Raw genomic sequence first — 21620 nt, 5'->3', positions numbered from 1 at the left:
TGAAGTAGTGTTTTGTGTTGTGCAGTGTTCAAAAGCCTATTAATTACAGGGACAAGGCTGTTTTTGAACCTGGAGGTCACGGTTCTCAGGCTACCAGACCTTCTTTCCAATGGTAGCAGCAAGATGAGTGTGGTCAGGATGATTGGGGTCTTTCATGATATTAGGTGCCTTTTTTGAGGCACCACCTCCTGTAGCTCCTTTCTACAGTGGGGAAGTTCAAAACCCATGATAGTCTGGGCAAAGTTCACACTTTCCTGGGTAGACAAAATGCTGAGTAACTCAGCAGGACAGGCAGCATCTCTGGATAGAACAAATGGGTGACATTTCTTTCCTGTGTATTCAGTTACCAAACCTGGGCATTATGCAATCAACTGAGTTTGCACAACCATATTGAGATGCTTGATATAGAGTATTCGACGACGTACGAAATCTCCTCAATCCAAGTTGAGGCGTTGATGAGCTTACTTTGTGATTGCATCAACAGCCCCATACAGATTTTCAGTCACGCAAGCCCAGGGGCTTGATGTTGACTCCCTCCACTGCTATCCCAGGGAGGCTGGTTTATGGATAACCTGTTTTCGCTTCCTGAAGTCAATCAGTTCCTTAGTCTTGCTGATGTTGAGAGTAAGATTGTTGCACTGGTACCAATCAAATTATCAATCTCCCTCCTGTACTCTGACTCAACACAATCCATTATTCATCCCACAGTGGTAGCATTGTCAGAGAATGTAAAGATGGCATTGGTACTGCGTCTGACTACACAGTCATGTGTATAGAGTACAGCATGGGATTGAGTAAGCAGTTGTGAGCTGCTCCTGTGCAGATGGTAAGAGAAGGAAGTATTGTTCCCAATTCATACTGGTTATGGTCTGCCAATGAGGAAGTTGCGGATCCAATTGCAAAGGTATGAGCAGAGACTCTTCTCCGAGTTATGTGATACGTTTAGAGGGGATGATGGTGTTGAATGCCATGCTACAGTCAATGAACAACAGCCTGATATATGCATTCCTTTTTCCCACGTGGTCCAGTGTAGAGTGGAGAGCCAGAGAATACATGTAGGAAGGAACTGCAGAAGCTGGTTTAAACTGAAGTTAGATACAAAGTGCTGGAGTGATTCAGCGGGTCAGACTGCATCTCTGGAGAAAAGGAATAGATAACATTTTGGGTCGAGACCCCAACCAGAGATTACATGCTTTGTTGATCTGTTGTGGTGTGTCCAGATGCTTGCTCTTGTTGGAATTGATATGCATCATAGCCAAGCTCGAAGAGAAATGCATTAGTGCCTCCCGTCAATAGTTGTTCAGGCATGTCACCTTGCTCTTCTTAAGCACCCATATTTTGGATGTCCATTTAAAGCAGGTGGAGACCTTGCCTCTCAGTTGAAAGGTTGACGATGTCCACAAAACTCCAACCTGTAGGGCCACACAGGATTTAAGAATGCGGCCAGGGGGCTTTCCAAACGTTCACTCTCGTTAAGAATCTTCTGACATCCTTGACAACAGATTACAGTGTCATTTGGCCTTGAGAAGATACAGAGAGGTTCTGCATTTCACCGTGAGCACAAAAAACATTGAGCTCATCTGGGAGCGATGTATTGCTTTTACTTGGTTTCACCTTATAGGAAGTAATGGCGTGCAAACCCTGCCACAGCTGCCAAAGGTCCACCTGATTCTCCAGTTTAGACTGAAAACATCCTTTCCTTTCCCGATGGCCTTGTCTAGGTCATACCTGCCCTTCTAATTGCTGAAGGTTACTGGGTTAAACAGTAATAGAAGACCGCTTTTTGGATCTTGAACCAGGTCACATCTGTCACAGGTTCAGAGATGTCATTTACCTTATTGATAATTGCAGAACAAAGCTTTGAGGCGGAAATTAGTTTTGATACAAAGTATTGAAAATACTGTGTCAAACCATTTAGGTAAAGTAATACACAGCTTTTCAGACTGAATTAAGTGCTTTGTCACTTTGCTTCACTATTTTTGAATGTTTTCAATAATAAAAACAGAATTAAAAAAATATGGTCAGACATACAAAACCTTTCAAACATTTACCCTCCTTTTAAATACCTCCAATGATCTAACCTTCAGAATTATCCAGGAGAGGGAATTCCAGAGTCAATACTCTCTACAAAATTCCTATTCGGATAAATTTTAAGATTACCCCTGTATATTATAATTATGGTCCCTCATTCAAAATTCTCCAAAATTTAAAACAAAAAACAAATTTCAGTTGTTACTTGAACTACATGACAAATTAATTTAGCGCAATGTTTTGAGATTAAACCCATTACTGCAACCCGTTACGTTCACCCAAAATGGAAAAAAAAATCAACCTGTTGCATTCAATGGGAGTCCTAATACACTGCAGTACCAATGACAGAAAACAGGATGAGGTCTTGCAAGCAGATTTAAGGGGCTAAAAAAAGATTTTAAAATACGCTAACAATGGTGGTAATCTGAGGATTACTGCCAATGTCATGTGTTAGCAAATTCAGAAATAGAGGACAAGGCAAAATTGGTGACTGCCGGAATAACACGGACAGAGTTATGGAATTTGAGACAGTTTCTAGGGCAGAAGAACCTTCACAAATCAGACAGGATACACTGCAGGACCAAGACCACTCTAGTCAAAGAAAGAATGAATGAATGAATAAGTTTATTGGCCAAGTATATGCATATACAAGGAATGTGCCTTGGTGCTCCGCTCACAAATGACAACACAAACATAGTTAACAATTAAGAATAAAGCATAAACACATCAAAACAATAAGGATACAATATTATGGTCCAAACATGTGGGTGAAAATAAACCAGAGCAAAAAAGAGATTACAGACTTTGGTTATTGAGTAGAACTTCTACTCATGGAAAAAAAACTGTTTTTATGTCTGGCTGTGGTGGCTTTGACAGTCCGGAGTCGCCTTCCAGAGGGAAGTGCTTCAAAGATTTTGTGGCCAGGACGAGAGGGGTCAGAGATGGTCTTGCTCGCTCGCTTCCTGGCCCTTGCAGTGTACAGTTCGTCAAAGATCATAAATCATAAGATCATAAGTGATAGGAGCAGAATTAGACCATTCGGCTCGTCTACACCGCCATTCAATCATGACTGTATAGAAAAGAACTGCAAATGTTGGTTTAAATTGAAGGTAGACACAAAATGCTGGAGTAACTCAGCAGGACAGGCAGCATCTATGGAGAGAAGGAAAGGGTGACATTTCAGGTCAATACCCTTCTTCAGACATTCAATCATGGTTGATCTCTCCCTCCTAACCCCATTCTCCTACCATCTCTCCATAACCTCTGACACCCGTACAAATTAAGAATCTATCTATCTCTGCCTTAAATATATCCACTGACTTGGCCCCCTCAGCCTTCTGTGGCAAAGAAAATCCAGATTCACCACCCTCTGACCGAAGAAATTTCTCCTCATCTCCTTCCTTTAATTCTGAGGCTATAACCTCTGGTCCAAGACTCTCCCGCTAGTGGAAACATCCTCTCCACATCCAGTCTATCCAAGCCTTTCACTATTCTGTACGTTTCAATTAGGTCCCCCCTCGTTCTTCTAAACTCCAGCAACTAAAGGCCCAGTGCCATCAAATGCTCATCATATGTTAACCTACTCATTCCTGGGATCATTCTGGTAAGCCTCCTCTGGACCCTCTCCAGAGCCAGCCCATCCTAACAAAGGGGTTTTGCTGGTGCAATTTGAGAATCTGACAGGGGTATGGGAACCTCAGAAGGAATGAGGAGAACAAAGAATAAATAAATAGCATCCTAAACAACATCAAAGTCAAATAATAAACAAATGTTAAATACATTAAGACTGAAATCAAAGATAGGATTAATGCAATGTTTCTGTGACTCTGACAATTGGTACATGAAGTTTTTTCTCAGATGGCTAGCTTGCCTACAAAATTGTATTCTTAAAAAAAGTGTGTTAGAACTTCTATAAAAGCTGCAAAGATCACATGTGTTCAAACAATGTTCAACTTACAAAAACCTCGTAATATTGCCCATCAACTGCAATAAAGATTGTGAAGTACTGTTGCTGCCGTTTAAACCAGTGGATGTGGTAAACAAAGACCATTGAGAGGAGTGCAATTTAACAATACGCCAAAATACCTAAGAATTTTCTAATAAAAACATGACTGCTTGTGGCCAAGATGTACACCAACTGACGTTTTAAAGTACAGGATATCACACTTGTTCTGCAACTACAGATATTCAACAGCTTCCCCATAACAATGCGAGTGTTTTGTATGTTTCTCAATGCAATACATGCATTGAGAAACATTTCACAAGACCCCATAGATCCTCTCATCTGACCTCTCCTAAGATAATCATTCACCTCTGTGGACTGTGCACTTGCAAAGGTCTCAAAAAGAATGCATGGTTCCTTATCAAGGATCATTCCAAGCAGCTGCATAACACTGGTCTCAGGGATGCACACCAAGAAAAACATCAAACACTGCGGAAAGATCAACTCAGTTGAAAGCACAGTTCTGCCCGACTCTTGGTCTTCCAATATGACTGAATGTCGTCAAGTGAATGCTGCTGCCTGGCAAATTCCAAGCTGCAGGACTACATGTTTAAGGGACACATGGAAAGAAGCTTGTGGCAGCCAACACAAAGACTGAGGTAAGAATGCAATCCAAGGCATTGCCTGGACCTACTGGGCTGTGACCTATGTAACAGCTCTGCAAACACCTGAAGGTACATTGTTCAATGAGGCCACATGAATGGTAATGATGATACTTTGTACATAATGCATTAACTAGATGATACCACAGATTTGACAACACTGAATTTATAGACTAGACCAGCATTTCTCAACTTTTTTACCCTTGCGGGGAACCCCCACGTAAAAATTATTATATTTCTTTATTAATCTCTCTTTCTCTTTCATAAACTTAAAGTTCATAAGGCAAACAATATATTTTTCTGATAACTGGTTTAAGCAAAAAACTTACATTTTTCTCAAGTTTATTGACAATGCAAAACATAAAAATGACTCAAAAATGCATTTACATATGATGAGCCTATTTATCACTATTTCTCGCGGAACCCCTAGCGACCTCTCGCGGAACCCTAGGGTCCCTGGGAACCCTGGTTGAGAAACGCTGGACTAGACAATGCCGTGAATGTAAAAAGATCTATCCACTATATATTCATAATATACAAATACGTATATGAAATGCAATATTTTCACTACTTCATTGTCATGCAATAAAACATGCACATCCTTATTTAGAAAACAATTGTTGAAGTTGTGCGGCACGGTAGCGCAGCGGTAGAGTTGCTGCTTTACAGCGAATGCAGCGCCGGAGACTCAGGTTCGATCCTGACTACGGGTGCTGCACTGTAAGGAGTTTGTACGTTCTCCCCGTGACCTGCGTGGGTTTTCTCCGAGATCTTCGGTTTCCTCCCACACTCCAAAGACGTACAGGTATGTAGGTTAATTGGCTGGGTAAATGTAAAAATTGTCCCTAGTGTGTGTAGGATAGTGTTAATGTACGGGGATCGCTGGGCGGCACGGACTTGGAGGGCCGAAAAGGCCTGTTTCCGGCTGTATATATATATGATGATATGATATGATAAGTTGCTAAAATTCTTCCTCTCCATTCAAAATGATCCACATTGTTCTATCCATCAATATTATTCAACTCCATAAATACCCATATATCAGCTCAAAGTTCACAAGCCTCCCAGAAATAAAAGCACGACTACTACAGCATTCACAAAATGAATGAATGAATACGTTTATTGGCCAAGTATACATATACAAGGAATGTGCCTTGTTGCTCTGCTCACAAATGACAACACATACAGTTAACAATTAAGAATAGAGCATAACCACATCAAAACAATAAGGATACAACATTACAGTCTAAACATGGGGGTGAAAATAAACCAGAGCAAAAAAGAGGCTACAGACTTTGGTTATTGAGTAGAACTATCACTCGTGGAAAAAAAGCTGTTTTTATGTCTGGCTGTGGCTGCTTTGACAGTCCGGAGTCGCCTTCCAGAGGGAAGTGCTTTGAAGAGTTTGTGGCCAGAGATGATCTTGTCCGCTCGCTTCCTGGCCCTTGCAGTGTACAGTTCGTCAATGGGGGGGAAGGTTGCAGCCAACAACCTTCTCAGCTGTGCAAACAATCCTTTCAGCCTCTGGATGTCGTGCTTGGTGGCTGAGCCAAACCAGACCATGATGGAGAAGGTGAGGACGGACTCAATGATAGCAGTATAGAATTGGACCATCATTGCCTATGGCAGATTGTGTTTCTTCAGTTGCCGACTACACACCTAGTTCTAGAGATACTCTGGACACATTTTTCTCAGGCTTCCGACAGAAAGCTCAAGAAACAGCCTTCTTACAAATAAAATAGTGTTAAAGAAGGGATCTGAAAATATTCAATTTAGAAAGCATGTGTGGATCTTAAACTTGACACTATCAAAACCTACGTGCATCATGAGCAAGCTGAGTTGTAATGATGTATTGCCTTTCCACTGACTGGTTAGCACACAGCAAACACTTTTCACTGTACCTCAGTACATGTGACAATAAACTAAACTTCTTTAAAGCATGTTTAATTTTATAGGATCCAAAACTTGAACATTTCTTAAAGATGCACTAATATGTTTTGATTTTAAAACCCAATCCTTGTTACGATATTAAAGTATTAGTACACATCAGAGATGAAGAGATTTTACAACATGCTCTAATATCACTCAATAAGAAAATTTTAATGGGAAACAAAAGAAAGTTATGCAATGTAACATTCAGGATAGACCAATAAGTCTTTTGCAGCACAACCATAAAACTCAAATTAAAGGCAAGTTAATGCCTTAAACAAGCAAAACAGTCAACTAATACTCTTCTCCAGACAAATAACTCAGTGGATGAAAGTACTAATAAATTGGTCTTGCAGCATGGGAGGTCATTTGCCCCATGTACTTCCCATGTGTACTACAAATATTTCCTTCCGCATCACCAAATTTTATCAGCTACACTTCTACAGCTTTGCTGGTAGTGGAATCCAGATCATTACTGCTGCCTAAGGTCTCATAATACTCTGATTTTTCTGCCAATTATCTGGATTTCACCCAAGCTATGAATGGAACTTTTTAAAGAAAGTTCCATATAAATTTAGAAGCTCTTAGTTTTCCCCCTGAACCACTTGGTCAAGAGGAGAGTAACACCAACTTCTCTATTCTCACAATGCTTGCCCCCTTTTTCAAGTACCATTCTGGTAGATATTCTCAGCATCAGGGCATTGGCATCCTTCTACAAATGGACAACAATCAACCAAAGATCAATCGAGAGCAGAGTTTTGCATAACCATCTTTGTTCACACTCATTCTTCTCGAGAATTGTGGATGCAGCTCAGACCATCACACAAACCAACCTCCCTTCCATTGACCCTATTTCTACCTCACACTGCGTCAGCACGGCCAGCTGCATAATCAAGGACAAGTCACACACTGGCCATTCCTCCCCTTCCCATCAGGCAAAAGGCATAGAAAAGTGTAAATGCACACCACCAGATTCAAGGCCATAGAAACATAGAAAATAGGTGCAGGAGGAGGCCATTTGGCCCTTCAAGCAAACACTGCCATTCATTGTGATCATGGCTGATCGTCCACAATCAGCAACCTGTGCCTGCCTTCTCCCCATAATCCCATGATTCCAAGAGCCCCTAGAGCTCTATCTCTCTTTTAAATTCATCCAGTGAATTGGCCTCCACTGCCTTCTGTGGCAGAGAATTCCACAAATTCACAACTCTCTGGGTGAAAAAGTTTCTTCTCACCTCAGTTTTAAATGGCCTCCCATTTACTCTTAGATTGTGGCCCCTGGTTCTGGACTCCTCCAACATTGGGAACATTTTTCCTGCATCTAGCTTGTCCAGTCCTTTTATAATTTTATACGTTGATAAGATCCTCTCTCATCTTCTAAACTCCAGTGAACACAAGCCCAGTCTTTCCCATCTTTCCTCATATGACACTCCCGCCATTCTGGGGATTAACCTCATGAATGAATGAATACGTTTATTGGCCAAGTATGTGCATATGCAAGGAATGTGCCTTGGTGCTCCGCTCACAAATGACACAACAAACATAGTTAACAATTAAGAATAAACCTACGCTGCATGAACCTACGCTGCACTGCCTCAATAGCAAGGATGTCCTTCCTCAAATTAGGAGACCAAAACTGCACACAATACTCCAGATGCAGTCTCACCAGCACCCTATACAACTGCAGAAGGACCTCTTTAGTCCTATAATTAAATCCTCTCGTTATGAAGGCCAACATGCAATTAGCTTTCTTCATTGCCTGCTGTGCCTGCATGCTTACTTTCAGTGACCGTCGTACAAGGACACCCAGGTCTCGTTGCACTTCCCCTTTACCTAATCCCGCACCATTGAGATAATAATCTGCCTCCTTGTTTTTGCGGCCAAAGTGGATAACCTCACATTTATCTACATTATACTGCATCTGCCCACTCACTCAACCTGTCCAAGTCACCCTGCAACCTCCTAACATCCTCTTCGCAGTTCACACTGCCACCCAGCTTCGTGTCATCTGCAAACTTGCTGGTGTTACTTCTAATTCCATCATCCAAATCAAGAATATATATTGTAAATAATTATGGCCCAAGCACCGAGCCTTGCGGCACGCCACTCGCCACAGCCTGCCATTCTGAAAAAAATCCTTTTATTTCTACTCTTTGCTTCCTGTCTGCCAACCAATTCTCTATCCATGTCAATACCCTACCCCCAATACCATGTGCTCTAATTTTGCACACCAATATCCTGTGTGGGACCTTATCAAAGGCTTTCTGTCTAGATACACTGCATCCACTGGCTCTCCTTCATCCATTTTACTTGTCACATCCTCAAAAAATTCCAGAAGATTAGTCAAGCAGGATTTCCCCTTCATAAATCCATGCTGACTTGGACCAATCCTTTTACTGCTATCCAGATGCGCTGTTATTACCTCATTATTAATTGACTCCAGCATCTTCCCACCACCGATGTCAGGCTAACTGGTCTATAATTCCCTGTTTTCTCTCTCGCTCCTTTCTTGAAAAGTAGGATAACATTGGCTACCCTCCGACCCACAGGAATTGATCCTGAATCTATAGAACATTGAAAAATGATCACCAATGCGTCCACGATTTCAGTTTCTTTCTAGCTGTTATCAGGCAACTGAACCATCCTACCACAACTAAAGAGCAGTCCTGAATTACTATCTACCTCATTGGAGACCCTCAGACTATCTTTGATTGGACTTTACTGGCTTTATCTTGCACTAAACGTTATTCCCTTATCATGTATCTGTACACTATGAATGGCTCGATTGTAATCATGTACTGTCTTTCTGCTGACTGGTTAGCACGCAACAACAGCTTTTCTCTGTACATGAAAATAAATTATGGCTTCTGTTCTAATGACGTTGAAAGTGATAAATACAGCCATGGACTGATATACAAAATTCTACAAATTATCTACATCCTGCAAAAATGAACCTTGCACATTTATTCTCCCAAAATACACCACCTCACTGTTCTAAACCATAATTCAGCATCCACTCCAAGGTCTGCAATTTTATACATTTCATCCCGCTATACCTCCGATATTCAATAAAGTTCAGAGCAAGCCTTCAAGTCAATGTAAAAAGATCATGTGACTGGTAATTTTTTAGTGTCATGTTTTACTACGTTAGATGCTATATCATATTAGATTAACTTTATTTACCCCAAAATTCAATGCACACCCTTAATTCAAATTTAAAACGTATATAAACACTTTACAGTATCAAATTCTGAAATATGACAATGATGCCTCAAGTATTCTTAATTTGAAGTGTTGCCGAATTTTCTTCTAAACTAGCCATCGTTTCATCTTCAATCAATTTCATTTAACTCCCTCTCATTAGTTTCTAAGCAATTAATTGAAGAAAACTTAAGCCTGAAATTTAAGACATTTGGAATAGAACCCAAGAAGAAATGGAGATCATTGCAGATTGAAGTTTTCCAAAAATTGTAATGGAAAATTAGGCCACAAAGCAAAACATATCAAACTTCTAAAAAGCTGAGAAAATGTAGGTCAGTTAGTCTTAAGTCAGCTGTGGTTAAAGAACTAGACTCTATAATGAAAATTGAAATAAATATAGATTGCACATGATATTTATAGAAACATTTAAACTGTTGGATGGGAAGTGTAAAAGGTGTGTCTTAAATTTGGCAAGACAAGGATTAGATAAAAGCAAATCTGAACTGAATGCAGCCAATGGCGTTGCGCAGAAATCTGCATCAGGAACAGAATATTAACGGGAGGGAAATACCAGTGGCATAAATTTGGGAATATGACAATTTATGAAAATTAACTTAATTGGCTAAAAAGTAACATTACAAATTCTAGTCCTCCTTGGAGTCAACAATTACATCTTTAAATACTGGGGCTCCCCAAATTACAAATTATCTTAATTTGAGGAAATTCCATTTACACAAATTCATACATACATGTTGAAAGCATTTTTCAAGCTAGCAATATTTCTGATTATTCATTAATGATTCGATACAATAGGTTTCTTTGGTCTAATTATAGATATTAGGGGGATTATTCAATGCAGAGAAATAATTTTATAAAGAGTATATGCAGAAGAATACAACATAGTTTAAAGTCTATGAAAAAAACATTTCATACTTGCAGGAAAATTGGCTAATGGACAGCTCTCAGGATCAAAACCTTTACCTAACAAAGGGATTGCCTGTGTAGGCAAATACAACAGCTGTTTGTTTGTGGACCCCAAGATCCACAAACAATTGGGAAAATGCAGTAATCTGCTCTGGTGTAGAGCGAATGATAAATATTTGGCTGGATAGTTCCCTACAATGTTCTAACAATTCCTGCAGATCAAAGCAAGGAGACAGTATAACATATCTTAAATAAATTATATCAAAAAAAGTATTTCAAGGTGTTCACCTACATTATATGGTCTTCCTGGAATAAAATTGGGAAACAAACATGCTGATGTTGAATCAAACATTACCCAATTTGGGAAAATATGAAAGAGTTAAAAATACAAAAATTGAGGTACAAAAATCAACAAGATGGAAAGCAAATTAGCAAGATCTCAAAAAGGCAAGCAAATAATCATTGGATTAAAATCCAATGACTAGTTTTGAACATTTAAAGTCATGGGCTACCTTCCTGAAGTGGATCCAAACATGTTTGAAAGATTGGAAGGATTAAAAGGTCTGAAGAAGGATCTCGACCCAAAATGTCACCCAGAGTTTTTGTCTGTCTCATGTTTAAAAGATCATCCAATTCTCAAAAATAGTACCAACAAGCACTTGTGGCCAGTTGCGCTGACCATAGGTACTAATTGAACTAAGAAAGCATTGACTGCAGATCTCTACAATGGAATAATTAAAGTTTATTCACACTAATTAAGGCAGTTAAAATGAAGGACCTTAAGTCCACCAAACAAAAGTTACATAAGCTTTTTTTTTAAAAATCCTTTGTTAGGGTGATCAGAATAGCCAATTCTTGGCATCAAAACTTGCTTTTACATGCAACACCACATATCAGAATAGGGTAATATGGCAAATGCAGTCCATACAAAATTTCCCCATTTGAGATGCAGCATTGGATTTCACCCCTCAAGAGACAGGTTCATACGGGAGGGGATGCAAATTCATCGTTACCAAAGGTCCCAAGAGTTTTGTTCAAATTAATAAATGTTAAGGATTATATTAAGTGTAACTTATCCCAGTCATAAACTAAGCTAAGATTAAAGACCACACTTTACCCCTATGCATCCCATTTCACATGGATTGGTATCATACTGTTATATTTCACATGGTCAGATAGCCCAAAGTTAAAAACAAAAGTAAAACTGTTCCATGAGCAAAAGACTACCACCGACTCTCAATTCCTCCGTCTATGCTGCATCTGCGCCCAGGATGAGGTTTTCCCTACCAGGTCATCGGAAATGTCCTCTTTCTTTAGGAAACGGGGTTTCCCCATCTTCCATTATAGATGAGGCTCTCACTAGGGTCTCCTCAACATCCCGCAGCTCCGCTCATGCTCCCCCTTGCCCCCCCCCCATTCGTAACAAGGACAGAGACCCCTTGTCCTCACCTTCCACCCCATCAGCCATCGCACACAGCATATAATCCTCCAACATTTTTGCCACTTCCAACGGGATCCTACTACTGGCCACATCTTCCAATTTCCACCCCTTTCTGCTTTCCGCAGAGACCATTTCCCCCCCCCCCCCCGCAACTCCTGGTCAACTCGTCCCTTCCCACCTAAACCACCCCCTCCCCAGGTACTTTCCCCTGCAACCGCAGGAAATGCAACACCTGTCCCTTTACCTCCCCCCTCGACTCCATCCAATGACCCCAACAGTTTTTCCAGATGAGGCAGAGGTTCACTTGCACCTCTTCCAACCTTATCTACTGTATCTGCTGTTCCAGGTGTCAACTGCTGTGCTTCGGCAAGACCAAGTACAGGCTCAGCGATCGTTTCGCTGAATACCTCTGCTTAGTCCGCCTTAACCTAACTGATCTCCCGGTTACTCAGCACTTTAACTGCCCATCCCGTTCCCAATCTGACTTTTCTGTCCTGGGCCATCTTCTTTGTCAGAGTGAAGCCCAAGGCAAATTAGAGGAACAGCACCTCATATTTCACTTGGGTAGCTTACACCCCAGCAGTATGAACATTGACTTCTCTAACTTCAAATAGCCCTCGCTTTCCCTCTCTCTCTCCATCCCCCTCCCCAGTTCTCCCACCAGTCTTACTGTCCCGACTACATTCGATCTCAGTACCACCCACTCTGCTGACATCAGTCCGAAGAAGGGTCTCGACCTGAAAAGTCACCCATTTCTTCTCTCCAGAGATGCTGCCTGTCCCACTGAGTTACTCCAGCATTTTGTGTCTACCTAAAACTGTTCCATTGGACATAAACCTAAAGTAAAATTTAACTGATGTAGAAATTATCCTATGATCGGGGATGCATCTTAAACCAGAATTGTTCAAAAATGGTTTATTTTTCCAATAACCTCAGAATAAAGCACTGTATGATTGTAGAGACCCAAGCAGTTTAAATGCAAAAAAAAAATTGCATGATGTAAAATTTAACATCATATAGTAAGGCCTAATCTCCAAAGTCTGAGGACTTTTCAAAAATAACAATTGCAATTTAGTGTAATTGGTATACTATCCACTGGCTATCCTTAGAAAACTTCCTGCTTTACCACCACCTTTTTTCAAATCATTTTTCTTGATGCTGATTTTACAATTCAACAAACGTTGCTTAATTATATATCTAACATGTGCATATTTTAAAGGGTTAAGATCAGTAGAGTGGAATAATAAATAAAAATGTAGTGTAACTCAACATTTTAATTTAATGGCCTAATTTATAATCTGAATTATACTGCAAACTAACAATTCATTGACCGAACAACGTCGCTGTCATGCAAAGGTCATACAAAACGTTTCTAATAACTTGGTGACCATCATCAATAATATGAGCATATTATTCTTTGATCAGATTACTCGGTTATGTTCAAAAGATGTTTTACAAATGATAAATATGACAAAAGTTTCAGCATCGGGGTATCCTAAATTTGTGATCAACATCAGATATGCAAGTTGTCGCATCAGAATTACTTAAGTGATATACGGCATGTCAAGACTACCAAAGTGTCAAGCCTCAATAATTTGCTAATGACCAGTAACACCGCCGCGATTATGAAACTCGCATTTTTAAAAATCTGTAATTACTACACGATGCTAAGTCTTTGGAAACCGAATTCACGTGACCAGCTGAAATACACCAATAAAGATAAAAATGGATAATTGTCTCTTTACGGAAAGGCAAGTCACAAATTTACAGGCCTCAAGTGATTTCACCTTGCTACACAAATTGAAGCCAAAGACGGTCGCAAATATAGAATGAAAAAACCCTGTCCAACCCAAAGACACTCTTGGAAGTAATTGCTCCAATAGCTCTGTAGTGAGTACACTAAAAAATCCAATGCTTTAAACCAACTGAGTGCCCACAAAATATTGTGTAATGCACGACAACAATTAAAATTCCGAGGTCAATTCCTCGTAGTAGCCCAATGTTACACATACCCACAAGTACTTCAAGATAGACTGTAAAAATACTAACCTAATAACTTTTACGTTTCGTTTTACGAAGGGTAAAAAATATATACAAGTCGCAAGTGCCGCTGAGTTTCCTTCGGGCTATATTGTCAGCTGAGCAATGTTGATTTGGGCCAAAGATCGACACAAAATGTTGGAGTTACAGGCAGCATCTCTAGATAGAAAGAATGGACCATTTCTGTTTCCAATTAGAACAGGAAAACGCATGCCGAATTTTCGCGTTGTACCATTTAGAAGTCAATAGATCGTCGGCAATTGTCTACCTTTAACACCTGAATAAGCAAAATCCATCAAACTTCCTCTCAATGAACTGCATGGGCGGCAGTGACAAAAAGTACCTACTCCTTATGTCGTTTAAAAAAGGCAAGAAAGTGGCAAACTAATTTTAATACATTCAGTAGCGTACTTTGAAACTATGACCACCCCCACCATGCCAATTCGACCTCAACTAATGTAGCAGAACAAAAACAATCTGAAACAAGCAGCAAGTTCTGTGTCAGAAGAGCAGAGCGTGCAAAGTTAGCAAATGTGGGGTTTGAAATGCAAACGGATACAATGGAATTGGTACCGAGCACCTGCGAGGTTGCACACACACAGCGCTGGGCGTGCTATCTGAAAAATGACCTGCTGTGCAAACTCTTAGCAACAGATCCAAAAATCGTGGCAACTCTGGCCTCGCACCTACCAGACTACTCCGAAGGCTCCATAGCCGATGGGTCTGTCGGGCTCGATGTCCAGCTGATGTACCTTGGCGGCGGCGGCGGCGTGGATTTGCACCGTGGCGGCGGCGGCGGGCGCCGGGGAAGGGAAATAGGGCGCTTGAGCCGGGTTCAGCATCGCCGCTGCCGCCGCCGCCGCAGCAGCAGCAGCAGCAGCAGCAGCGGCGGCCGCCGCCGACGAGGAGGACGAAGAGGAGGAGGACGACGAGGCGGCGCCGGAGGCCGGGTGGTGGTGATGTTGGACCGGGTGTACGGCTGTACCGATGCCGCCGCCGCCTCCTCCTCCTCCTGCTGCTGCTGCACCACCTCCACCGGCAACACCACCCCCGGGATGTAGATGAGGATGGTGGGGATGCGACTGTTGCTGGTTGTTGTTGTGGTGATGATGGTGGTGGTTGTGGTGATGGTGGTGGTTGTGGTGGTGGGCGGCCCCGGCGCCGTTATAAGCCATCAGCTTGGCGACGCTCTGGCGCTGCTGGCCGGCCGCCGCCGTGCTGGTGCCGCACAGCGCCATGACCGAGGGACGCGGCGCTCCCCCGCCCGCCCCGGCCCCAGCCCCGGGCCCCGGCCCCGCCTCGGCCGCACTGCCCTCGCTCCCTGCCCACCCGCCGCTTCCCCCTCTACACCATCTTCCAGCAAATTCCACCTCCTTCTCTCCTGACCTCGCCGCTCTGATTCCTCAGGAGAAACACCACCACCACCACTCCTCCTCCTCCTCCTCCTCCTCTCCCCTTTAAATCCGACTCAAGAGGCGAGATCACAGAGGACTTTCACCTCAGACATGAGGTAAATTGGGGAAACTTTTTTGTCAAATCCATAAGTGAATCGGGTTTTTTTCTCCCTCTTCTTCTTCTTTCACCCCCGAACCCCCTCTTTCCGTTCCCCCCCCCACCCTCCCCCCCCAAACTACCGACAGCGGCGAAACTAGACGCGGAGCCTTCGAGCGTCCGTCAGTCCCACCCCCCGCCGATTGCTCCCTCCCCTCCTCCCGCCCTCGCCTCCCTCCACCCCGCCCGCCCGCTCGGATGCCGGGCTGCGCGCACCCTAACCTGACAGTCGGAAGAGCGGCCATCGGCCCGCCCTAAATACGCGGCCGCGGCCCCCCGGCGCTGACTGACGGGCGCTCTGTCCAATCTTGGACGTGCTGTAAGGGGGGGCGGTGCTTTCCCCCCAACATTCAGGTTCGGTTGACTGCGCACAAAGGACACGTGACCTGGATGCTCTCCCAGAAGCCCAGGGCGCCCCAATGAACAACTCTTGTTAAGATGGGACCCCAACTGGCATAGTGAAGGAATCACAAGGTATAAGTTACCCTCAGGCTTCAAACTCCCTTCCTTCCCTGTGGTGGTCAAAAATACAGTACTTACTTAAATGTACAGTGCTTTAAACACATTTTATATGATGCACCTGTAATCTTATGATATAACTGAAATGCAAAAAAATGATAGACACAAAATGCTGGAGTAACTCAGTATTCACTGTCTAGTGTTCACTGTCCATCCCTAATTGTCCTTGTGCAGAAAATAGACACAGAATGCCGGAGTAACTCAACAGGACAGGCAGCAACTCTGGAGAGAGGAATGGGCGGCTTTTTGGGTCGAGACCCTTCTTCAGAATGTTAGTCGGGAGTGAGCTTGTAGAGATATGGAAGGGTATGGTGTGAAAACGACAGATCAAAGCAGATGCTGATATAAATGATTGGTGTAGGAAGGAAATGCAGATGCTGTTTTACACCGAAGATAGATACAAAATGCTGGAGTAACTTAGCAGGACAGGCTGCATCTCTGGAGGAAGGAATGGTCGAGACCCTTCTTCAGCTCTGATATGAATGATATATATCTGAAGAAGGTTCTCGACCCGAGCCATCAGCTATTCCTTTTCTCCAGAGATGCTGTCTAACCCGCTGAGTTACTGCAGCTTTTTGTGTCTATCTTTGGTTTAAACCAGCATCTGCGGTTCCTTCCTATGAAAATGATATATTAACCTACCTTCGGAACGGATTATATTCAGTTTGCTTCACTACTCTGTTCAATAGCAACCTTAGCTCAGTGCTTAAAGCAATGAAACGAGTTTTATGTAAAATAATGGATCAACCACCCCTTTGCAGGTGGAATTGGTTGGATGTACGGTAGCAGTATTAGCACAGTACTTAATGACATTTCAGCTAGTGTTTCTTAGCCCATGCAATACTAAATGGTATGGTATTTAAAATATATCTTGCATGTTGTGTGTGAAATCTCTTGAAAGTAGATTATTTTTCAATTACTTCACCACCATATCCGATAGTAGTAGCTTTCTTACAAGACTTAAAACTGGCTTTCCATGCCAGATTTGCTGATAGTATATTAAAGTTTCCTTTCAGTACTGGATTCTTCTTCTTCGGCTGTTCCTTTGTGTTAGGGATGGTTTTCTTGCAATTCTAGAGAGTGGCATGTGATTTTTTTTAAGGTGTATGGATGAAAAAGAAACAAACGACATTTGTACAGGTACATGTACAGGAAAGGTTGAGAGAGATATGGGCCAAACGTTGGCAGGTGTGATGGGGAAACTTGTGTGGATGGGGCATCGTGGTCAGCTTGGGCAAGTTAGGCCGGAGGGTCTGTTTCCGTGCTGCCGTCTGACTCTAGGTTGCACACAAGCTACCATGTGGTCTTGCTGGAGTGATGCAAGGATGATTGGAAAATTAAATTCTGGCAAAGAGGCATAGGAATGTGAACTCGCTTACAGATTTCTTCTTGGGCAGGGTAAAGGATTCCTTCTTGCCATTTCAGTTTTGTGCATTCCAAGGTGACCAATGTGGGAACCGCAGAGTCTTTCATAGAAGAGACAAGTGGTGGCTAATGGGTTGGCAGATGAATAGTTTGTGAGGTTGCCCACAGTATCTGCGGGGTCCTGTGCAATTTCAATACATGGTCTTGAGATTCTCAGTATCATCCCCAAAGTTCCTTCTCCACTTTGGCCATGGGCCAGAGATTCCCAGAAGAAGAATTTGCATCAAGGAAACTTTGGATGCATATAAGCTCCATTGATTCTGCTCCTACTATTGTTCAATATAACATTAGATAAGTACTTCAAACACTTTTTATTTGATCTACGTGAAATAGTTGCTTTTGAAGTGTGTCACATTTGGATCACTTTAATGTTTTGAAAGCTTAATATTTTAGTTAACTTTTGCAAAAAACGTGTGAGTACTAGAACAGTTTGATTTGTTCTTCTCTGTTCTCCCTATTTTTGTTCCCTGTATCTTCTCTGCAACTTCAAAGACGTGATTTCTGGACCTCCCTAGTTCGTTTAAAAGGTCATTAACCTGAAAATTAAAGATAGACACAAAATGCTGGAGTAACTCTGTTACAGTAACAAGTTACTCCAGCATTTTGTGTCTATCTTCAGTTTAAACCAGCATCTGCAGTTCCTTCCTACACAACCCGAGAATTAACTCAGTTTCTCTCTGCATATGCTGCCTGACCTTTTAGTATTTCCAGTATTTTTCTGTTATATAACTGAATGTGTGTTAATATCTAAACGACTAGAATAACAGTTCTTTATTTTCAGAAGTTAAAAAGGTACCTGTATTTTCACTGTCTGCATTTATTTCTGAGAGAGAAACCTGTTACCTAATCTGGGTGTTTCAATTGTTCCATTTGCAGGTCAGCTGCCTATTGCATCTGTCATTGTACCAGACACTGCCTGGGAAAAAAATGGGTCAGGCTACAGATGGACAGCAAAAAACATCCATAACATTCAGCATGTTTTTGCAAAAAATAAGAGCACCACAGATTCTTTTGTTGTCAAAATATAGAAAATACTAGACCAAGTGGACCTGTTGGGCCCAAACCTCTCCTGCATTGGTGCAGCACCCTGTCCTCTCCCCTCTCTCCTCAACCCCTCCCTCCCTCCTCCCTGCTCCCCTCCCCCTCCCCTCCTTTTAAACTTTAAAATGTGAATAACTTCAAAAATATAACACCGATTTCAATAAAACTACTTGCATTATCACTAAAGTGACAATGTGAGTAAGGTGGGCCTAAAATTGTCGCGCTATCGTGTACCGTTTTGGCTGAAGTTCAGTCACAAACAAGATAACAAACGAGAGTTTTAGTATATAGATATTGTGTGTTTCTTCCAACTTGTGATTTCAATGCATGATGGTGAGAAACAGTTGATGTTGCTTTCTTACAGTTCCAAAAAGCCAAGTTTGATCCTGATCTCGGGTGCTGCATGTATGGAGTTTGCGTGTTCTCCCCATGATCACGCCTGTTCCCATCGGATGCTCCAGTTTTCTCCCAACTCAAAAAGACCCGCTGATAGGTCAATTAGCTGCTGCAAATCGCCCCTTAATGCAGGTAAGTGACAAAAAGAGTAATCCTTTCTCGCCTTCAAAGTCCAAAGTTGTTGGAAATAAGAAACACAGGTAAAACGTTTGCATGCACCTGCTCTAAATGTCATTCCCTTATCATTGTAGTCGTGTATTGCCTTTCCGCTGGCTGGTTAGTACACAACAAAAGCTTTTCACTGTACCTCAGTACACGTGACAATAAACTGTTCATCGGCGAGACCAAGAGTTGACTTGGTGACCATTTTGCCCCAACACTTGCGCTCGAACCACCAAGGCCTACTGGATTACCCAGTTGCTACCATTTTAACTGCTCTTCCTATTCCCACACTGACCTTTCTGTCCTGGGTCACCTCCATGGCCAGAGTGAGGCCACACGCATACTGGAGGAACAGTGCCTCATTTTCTACTTGGGTAGCTTACAACATTGAATGGACATTGAATTCTCCAACTTTAGGTAACCTCAAAACCTTTTTGCTCTCCCTTCTTCCCCCAAAACCCCAAACCCCGTCCCCTGTGCTCCACCTGGACTCGCAATTATTTCTTGCCTCCCTCTTCCCTTCCAACTATATTTCATCCTCTGGATTCACAATTCGCAACTTTAATCCTTGTATCTCACACCTTCTGTCTTTTCATCTCTGGCCTTTGTCCACCATCCGCCTGTCAAAACCCCCTCTTCACCTGTATCCACCCATTACCGACCAGGCTTTGTCCTGCCCCTCCACTCTTCCAGCTGTCTCTCTCCCCTACAATCAGTCTGAAGAAGGGTTCTGACCCGAAATGTCACCTACCTATGTTCTCCAGAGATGCTGCCTGAGTTACTCCAGCGCTTTGTGTCCTTTTGCTTTTGTATACCAGCATCTGCAGTTCCTTGTATCTATCAAGATTTTTACTGAACTGTATGTAAAAAAAGAATATTACTGTACCTAGATACATGTGACAAGCAAGTACCATTAAACCATTGAATACACGGGGGGATAATGAGTTTGTGAGAGAGAATAAGTTGCAGACCAATAAGGAAAATAAGGAGAGGGGAAGGGGATTGATTGTGCAGGTTTGTTGGAAGGTAACGTAGACCTGAATCATGTAGGAAGGAACCACAGATGCTGTTTTATACCGAAGATAGACACAAAATGCTGGAGTAACTCAGCGGGTCAGGCAGCATCCATGCTGACCAAAATGCCCCATCACCCGTGTTTGGACCATTTCCCTCAAAACCTTTACTTTCCTCACTAGTTCTTGATTCCCCCCAAAAAAACTCTGTGCATTCCCCTCGTGATTTTATACACCTCGAACAAGATCACTCCTCAGTCTCCTATGCTCCTCAGTCGCCTGCCCAATCCCTTCCCGTCCCTCAGATGGCAACTTCTTCGTAAATCTTCTCTGCACTCTTTCCTATAATACAGTTACTAAAACTGAACATGATATTCCAAGTGGGGCCTCATCAATGTTTTGTGCAACTGTAACGTATCGTCCCAATTTCTATACTCAATTCCCTGACTGAAAAGGCCAATGTGCCAAAAGCCCTCTTCACCTTTTTTAACTGGCACACTACTTTTAGGGAACTACATGCTTGCCCTTCTTGATCCCTCTGCTTCCCTACTGTTCACTGTCAAAGTCCTGCCCTGGTTTGACATCTCAAATTGCAACATGTCACACTATCTGAATTAAATTCCATCTGCCGTTCCTCGGCCCACTTGTCCAGCTGATTAAGACCCTGCTGTAATTCTTGATAATCATCTTCATTGTCTACCAATTTTAGTCATAAAAATCTAAAATGATACTTAAAATAGAAAATAATTTTCGGGTTCTCTTCCAGTTAGATGTCTTGGATGTAGAAAATGGATTACAATGTGATGTAGTTTGAATATGTATGGAAATATAATCATTCGGTAAAAGATGCCTTGCCTTATAATGATAACCATTCTGGTAGTGTTATTAGAGCTATAAAGTCATACAGGATGGAAATGGCCTTTTTGTTCAACTCGTCCATGCTGCCCAAGATGCCCCATCTAATCTAGCTCCATTTGCTTACGTTTGGCCTAAACTGTAAGCCCACCAAGACAACATCCACTATTAAAAAAAATGTTTGGCAAACATTGTTTACCTTTATGTAAAATGCATGATAAAAAACATAAAGCTAAGTGTCATGGATCTAAGGAGGTCAAAATTAAAATGGAGCACAATGTTATGGTTCCGCTCCTTTCACAGGGGCTGGTTTTACAAGCACTGTTTCATGAAGGCATTTTATCTTAAAAGGAACAACAAATATAATGGAAAATGGAGCATGGCCTCCCTTTTACTGACCTGTATTAAGTGGGGTGCTGAGCAGATTAATTTGCTTAAAAATCAACACATTTGAAACGTGATCCATCATTTTCACAAATTCCTAAAGT

General features: G+C 42.1%; 1 protein-coding gene across 3 annotated transcripts in view; it reads right to left on the bottom strand.

The window, feature by feature from the left end:
- nlk2 (nemo-like kinase, type 2) overlaps positions 1 to 15450 on the bottom strand; it is a 144706-nt gene extending 129256 nt beyond the window's left edge. For all 3 annotated transcript variants that reach the window (XM_078422168.1, XM_078422167.1, XM_078422169.1), the window contains exon 1: positions 14861 to 15450. In XM_078422168.1, coding sequence (XP_078278294.1) covers positions 14861 to 15408 — 548 coding nt within the window. In that variant the 5' untranslated portion in view covers positions 15409 to 15450. The remainder of the gene's footprint in view (positions 1 to 14860) is intronic.
- Positions 15451 to 21620: the final 6170 nt, after the last annotated feature.

This window comes from Rhinoraja longicauda, chromosome 26 (assembly GCF_053455715.1).
Source record: "Rhinoraja longicauda isolate Sanriku21f chromosome 26, sRhiLon1.1, whole genome shotgun sequence".
NCBI classification, from domain to species: domain Eukaryota; kingdom Metazoa; phylum Chordata; class Chondrichthyes; order Rajiformes; family Arhynchobatidae; genus Rhinoraja; species Rhinoraja longicauda.
Note: the sequence above shows the minus strand (reverse complement) of the source record. Positions and strands in the feature narration are given on the sequence as shown.